The 6,000-nt window shown below is 45.7% G+C and overlaps 3 protein-coding genes across 3 annotated transcripts in view; 1 reads left to right on the forward strand and 2 right to left on the reverse strand.

Annotated features, from left to right (window-relative positions):
- Window positions 1–1,255: 1,255 nt before the first annotated feature.
- Window positions 1,256–2,368, reverse strand: TREMEDRAFT_62150 (uncharacterized protein; the record flags this gene model as incomplete). The annotated part of the gene is made up of 1 exon (XM_007004531.1): window positions 1,256–2,368. The coding sequence occupies one exon, from the start codon at window positions 2,366–2,368 to the stop codon at window positions 1,256–1,258; it is 1,113 nt and encodes a 370-aa protein (XP_007004593.1).
- A 496-nt stretch (window positions 2,369–2,864) lies between these two features.
- Window positions 2,865–4,354, forward strand: TREMEDRAFT_62151 (uncharacterized protein; the record flags this gene model as incomplete). Its single annotated transcript, XM_007004532.1, has 6 exons — window positions 2,865–3,056; window positions 3,105–3,120; window positions 3,231–3,299; window positions 3,422–3,459; window positions 3,682–4,047; window positions 4,100–4,354. The coding sequence occupies 6 exons, from the start codon at window positions 2,865–2,867 to the stop codon at window positions 4,352–4,354; spliced, it is 936 nt and encodes a 311-aa protein (XP_007004594.1).
- A 787-nt stretch (window positions 4,355–5,141) lies between these two features.
- TREMEDRAFT_62152 (uncharacterized protein) overlaps window positions 5,142–6,000 on the reverse strand; it is a gene marked incomplete at both ends in the record, with an annotated part of 1,103 nt that continues 244 nt past the window's right edge. Inside the window, 2 exons of the mRNA XM_007004533.1 lie at window positions 5,142–5,230; window positions 5,363–5,951. Coding sequence (XP_007004595.1) covers window positions 5,142–5,230; window positions 5,363–5,951 — 678 coding nt within the window. The remainder of the gene's footprint in view (window positions 5,231–5,362; window positions 5,952–6,000) is intronic.

A 6,000-nucleotide genomic window follows, 5' to 3' on the forward strand; every position in this document is an offset into this window, starting at 1 on the left:
GGACTTGTCTTCGGTACATCATCACCTAACAACTATAAATACCCAGCACTCATGTCATCTGTGGCATCATTCCTTCAGTATCTGATCTATACTATCATCTGACAACACGGATACTTTGTCAATGAAAGATTATGATAAACGGGGATCAAAACGTTTTTCAGTGTCCCGGAAGATTAAGTGCTGATAAGATAACAGATGGTTCAGCAAATTTACCTTGTGGATCTATTGCATCAAAGTATTGGTTGCAAACCTTCCATCAATTGAGTGCTTGAGGTATCATCAACAAGTTGAAAACATTGTTTTCCTTTTTTGAGAAACTTGACTAAGTCAAAAGGATCCGAGAAAGAATGTTGCATTTTTATCTTGAGAGGATCTTGATTCAAAAACACGAATGAAGAAAGTATGGAAATTGTGATAACCAAAAATTCACGTGAAGCATCATCATCTGAAAGAAGGAAGGTCCCGGAACATACTTTAGAGTACTGAAAATATCACGCTGAGACTTTATAGATGTCAACATCTATCTTTGTTGACCTGACAACAGAATAAGGTTCCTCACTAAGGTTGGGTTTGTTACTAAGATTAGGGTCATCATCTTTTTTTCTCTATGAAACATAGATTCAGATAAAGTGTATCTTGGTGATGCTGAACAGGATTCAAGGTTGAAGATCTTGAGAGTAGAGTTTGGGTAGTGGTAGGAGTATTGTTTGTAAAATTCATTAGTGAAAGAAACAAAGTTGTTGGATCCTGATAATGATGGGGAAAAAAAGTAGAAAGATAAATCAGACTGTCAGTGGCAAAACACAAACTTTCTGTGTTGTTATTCAATCAGGATTACAGAGTTGACTCAGCTAGACAAAGGTGATGTTACTTGAAAGGATAGAGGGTTTGTATCTCAGGTTTATGGGTGAACCCTTCCTTTTCATGGTGTGATGTTTAGCTAGTGATCTCTGAAGCATCACAGCTTTCTTCTGTCAAGTTTCTGTCAATGTGATTACTGTATGAAGGATAATTGTGATAATCAGCCCAGCTCAAAAATGTGGTTCTGCCTTCCTGCAAGTCATCTTGTGCTACATGTTGAAATCTAAGGAATGCCAGGTCATAGTATCTTTGCAACATCAAAAAATTACATCTAGTATCCCTTCTGCAGATGCATTGAATCATCATTTCAACTCTACATAGTTGCTAAGGCATGTCAAACTTTCTTGTCTTCTGTCCATGGGGATTCTCCCACACCACCATCACTCAGTCTTGTTCAACCATGAGTTTGACTTTGACGGTTCAGTGCGGCGCGCAGATCAGGGAGGATTTCCTCCAGAGCAAATAATGAATCAACCACCGGTGAAGGACCATAACGTTTCTCAGGGTTTCTCCCTATGTAGTACTCACTTAACTCTTGCACCAGACCATCAGTCAATCTTTTATCAATCTGACGTGCTTGTGCATCTGTGAGTCTATCCAATGAACAGGTTGAAAAGTCACGGAGAACCCTGAGACAAGCAGAGGAATCTGGGCCAAGTGAGATTTGCCTGGTATTTTCAGTAACGTTGGTCGCCGGATTACCAAGAAAGTCAGAGATTACTTGCAAGCGCCATTCGAGCTGAGCCTGAGTGGTTGTTGATGCCGGATCATATTGTACCAACGTATATGGTTCAGGAGTGGGGTTGGAAGCAGAGACACGCCTCCGAAAGTAACACGAAATCCAGAGGAAATCGCAGTCCTTGATGAGTTCATCTCCAATAGGATCATCTTCAAAAGGATCATGTTCATCATCTTCAGACGGAGGATTTAGAGCTGCCTGCCCCTCTATAGAAGCAAGTGGGTATCGGGCTTGATCTCGTATATTTCCAAAGTTCCTACCGGAGTCATCATACATCATGTTTTCCGTGAGATCAAAAACTGATTTGACTCTGGGTGGTATTCCAAAAATCCCGTCAGGGTCCATCAAATGATAAACTGCACTCAACTCTTTTGCCAAACCCTCAGTCACCATTTGATCAGTCTGCATTGCATCTGTGCTTCCGGCATGGAAAGCACGGGTGAGGACCTTGAACGCTAAAGCATGAGCCAAAGATTCCACAGGGAGTAAGACACGATGGGCATCTTCAGAATTTTCACCCAAGGCATTGGTAAGGAAAATAGAAGTTACATCCACCCAGAATTCTTTCTGGGCCTCATTGGATACTGATTCTGAATCATATCTCACCACCACACTTGGTAGAAGACTGGGCTCACATTCCTCAAACGGCCTCTTGAGATAACAATTTATATATACTGTGCCACGACGCCGAAGAGCATGGTTCCGTATCGTAGTGGGTGAAAGCAGAACCAGGGCGTCAGAAACAGAATTGGGGTGGTTGAACTCCATGTAGGATGGGCTCACTGGTCAGTGAGGAGGTCAAAAAGTGATGAGAAGGTTGAGAGAAGATTAGGTGTGTCAAAAACCCCATATCAACTTGTCCCACTCAGAGGTAAGGAGTAAACTCAGCCGTACAAAGGTGATGATTTTTAAAAGGATGGACGGGTTGGTGCAGTATCTCAGATTCACGATTGACCGATTGGTGTAGATGTTGGGGACGCGGCCGGATATGTTCAGCTCCGGATTTGCACAGTTCAAAACATCTTGGACCCAGCCAAAGGCCATTCACCTCCGGAGAGGTCCGGATCCTGCCAGAGCTTTACGCTTCTTTACCAATCTATGTACATACTGTATGTATGACCAATCCCCACACCAATGGTCCACACATCCGTTTTGTGTCGACTAGCTCATAGAGACATCCATGTTCACCCTATTTGCAGTCTCAGAGGCATGATTGTCCCATTATCGAGACACAAACATTGTCTATCTATTTCTGCTTTGAGAGATGTCTTGTGGTGTTCTTGGTTTGGTATCCGCCTTCCAAGATACCCTGCACACAGTACTCACTGTCCATGTGTTTATAGTCATTATCTTGTTACATATTTTGATTATTTCTTTGATGCGTACTAGTCAGGATGTCCTCAACACACGTTTCTTGGAACAGGAATGGCTGCCTGTGCATTCTGATCCGGACAGGGTCAGTGACTGTACCATCATGGGTAGCAGGACTGAATGTGACCAGAAGGGAGCGCACGGAATGAGTGTGTCACGCCCAGGTTGTTTGCTCACAATTAGATGATGATACAAGGGGGAAAAGTGCATGCATCAAATCTACATGTCTCTATACTTACAATATTCTACTGATACACAGCAAACCAGAGACTATTTGATAATTTGAAGAGGACAAATAACTTCTGCGGCCTTAGAGGGTGTCAACTTAGTGAGACATGCATGCAGAAAGGATTTTCCCAAGCACTCCTACTACTATGGTCACTCTCCTCAGTATAAGTGAAGTGCACATGGATATGAAAATGTCATTTGGCGTTGGTCTGACGCCCTCAGTATCACAAGAAGGCACTTCCACTCAAGACCTCGGTTCCGTGCGTCCATTCATGAGCCGCTTCGTTATGTAGCAAGATGGACATCGGAGAAATAATTACCAAGCTACTCGTTCCCACGGGGTCCTCGAACGCACGGATTGTTCGAACAATTTGTTTACGCGTCTCATCGCGTCCACCTTTGTTGACATTCATTCTTCTTCTGGACAATCATTCACATACCTACCTTCACCCAAAATGGAGGCAGCCCTTGCATATAAACAGGCCAATCCCTCCAAGAGCTTGCGAGAAGTTGCAGCTCAGTTTGGTGTCTCCCATGTCACTCTTCATGACCGATTGAATGGAATCCACCTCCCCTCCGGTATCCGTACCCATCGTCGTCTCTCCATCATCCAGGAAGAAGCTGTATTGGAGAAGATAAACCAATATGCAGCCAGGGGTACCCTCCTCACTCCCAAACATGTCCGTCACTTCGCACAATCCCTCTGTCTTGAGACCCTTGGGGTAAACTGGACCTCCACTTTTCTCAAGCGATATCAGGATCGTGTCTCCTCTAAGTTCTATCGAGTTCAGGAGGTTGCGAGGCTCCGGGCAAACACACCATCAAACAGGATCGCTTTCCTGTCTCTTGTGAGTAGCTCATTCCTCTCTTCAGTTTCATGACAAATGCTAACTTCTTTAGGTCAAAGAAACACTTGAAACTGGTGATTTCCGACCTGAAAACATCTACAATGTTGACGAAGTTGGTTTTGACCTCTCCGGATCTCGCAAACTACGTCGTGTTGCTCCCCGAGATGCTCCCATTAAATCCCAAGCCGCATTGTCCAATGCTATTGTCTGTCACAGGGTTGCTTCTTCGTTAACTTCCTACGACCGACGGCCAATAACTTCGTGGGCTTCGACCTTTACCAACTTCGTTGTTCGAGATATGAAATAGGTGACAATAACTTCTGGGTGTAATAACTTCGTACTTTACTAACTTCTATCACTAAGACAACAACCAGAGATCGTCAAAGATCTCTGGGAACTTCGGCCCTTAAGTACTTCGTCCTTCCCTAACTTCGTCAACGCAGAACTTCGTTCAACCCGACGTCCCGAGCTTCGTACCTCACGAACTTCGTCCCCGACGAAGTTCGTGCCTTCCTAACTTCGTATCCTCCTAACTTCGTATCTCCCTAACTTCATATCTTCCTAACTTCGTATCCCCCTAAGTTCCTACATGACTAACTTCGTCCTCGACGAAGTTAGCCTCCTAATACCCTCGTGGGTGGTGAAGTTCATGCGAACTGGGTCGTTGATGGCGAACTGATGTCCAAAGGAACTTCGTTTGATGGGAAAGGATAATGTCACGCGGCGCCGCGTGACAGTCGCCCCCTCCTTGAGCGCGAACGTCCTCGTGAGCGAACATCAACGCCGAAAAGAACAAAACAACTCAGCATGAAGTTCGGTTCTCACCCTTCTCCTCAAACCAACTTCCTGACAATGTAATTCCCGTAATGAAATTCCAGGAAAATCTGAAACCTCCTTTGGCTACGCCGCCTTCCTCACAACAAGATCGCCATCTACCGAACTTCGTAACTTGCCTCCTAGACATTGGAAAATCGTGGGGGAAATTCGTATGTGACAAGAAGATATGACAATGATAGAGGAATTTTATGTATGGGGAATGGGAAGCAATAATCTGTTCGTGAGTGCAGTATCCATGAGTGCAAGTAGGAAACCCCTTAGCCTAAAAATTTTCTCTCGTATCCAGGGATCTTCGTGGTATCCTGGACTCCATGAAACACGACGTTGACGACGGGAACGCCCTTATCTGTTGTCAACAGCAACGAATTTCCCCTTATACTTTGTAAGTCGACGAACTTCCCCCCCTAACTTCTTCAATTCTAACTCTCTTCTTACATCTCAACCAACTCTCTCACTAAATTCATCTCTTCATACCCACCATGGCCCCGTCTACCCCTCGAAAACTCGTCAAATCTCCTCCTTCGAACGTTGCCCGAAGGACTCGAAGCAGTAAGTTCTAATTGCCTAAGAATTTCGTGGAGAAGTTTCGTGTCATGGCTGATGTTAGTGTCCCGGGTCCAGTCTCCCCCTCCTGCTCCTCCTTCGTCCTTCGTCCGCCGCCTTGCCAGCTCGGCTGGCCTTCGCCTCTCTTCCTTGTCGGCCGCTCTCCCTTCTCTGTCGGCGTCTTCCTCGTCTTCCGCGCCTCCCGCTCCCGTCGCCGGTCCATCCTCGACTCCGGCCAAGAGAAAAGCTCCCTCGAAAGAGGCGAGTTTAAGAAGAAAATCTTCCATCCTTCGGTCTCCTAAGAAGAGACATCGACGAACTTCTTCACCAATATCGGTGTCCTCTTCCTCTTCGTCCGCTTTGTCCTCGCCCACCCCCGCTCGCAAACGGGTACGGGTTGAAGCCCCCTCTTCCTCGCCTGTTCCTCGTCCGGGAACGGTAAGAACTTCGGCGAGTCTCTTGGCCCTCCTCGCGGCCCAACCTGGAAGGTGGGAGCTTGCTCCCAAGGGCGAAGAATGTGATCGCTGCCGGTGAGTGAATCAAACTTCGAACCTTGAGTACCATAGTCCAAAT

This window comes from Tremella mesenterica (genome assembly GCF_000271645.1).
Source record: "Tremella mesenterica DSM 1558 unplaced genomic scaffold TREMEscaffold_5, whole genome shotgun sequence".
Taxonomy (NCBI): Eukaryota; Fungi; Basidiomycota; class Tremellomycetes; order Tremellales; family Tremellaceae; genus Tremella; species Tremella mesenterica.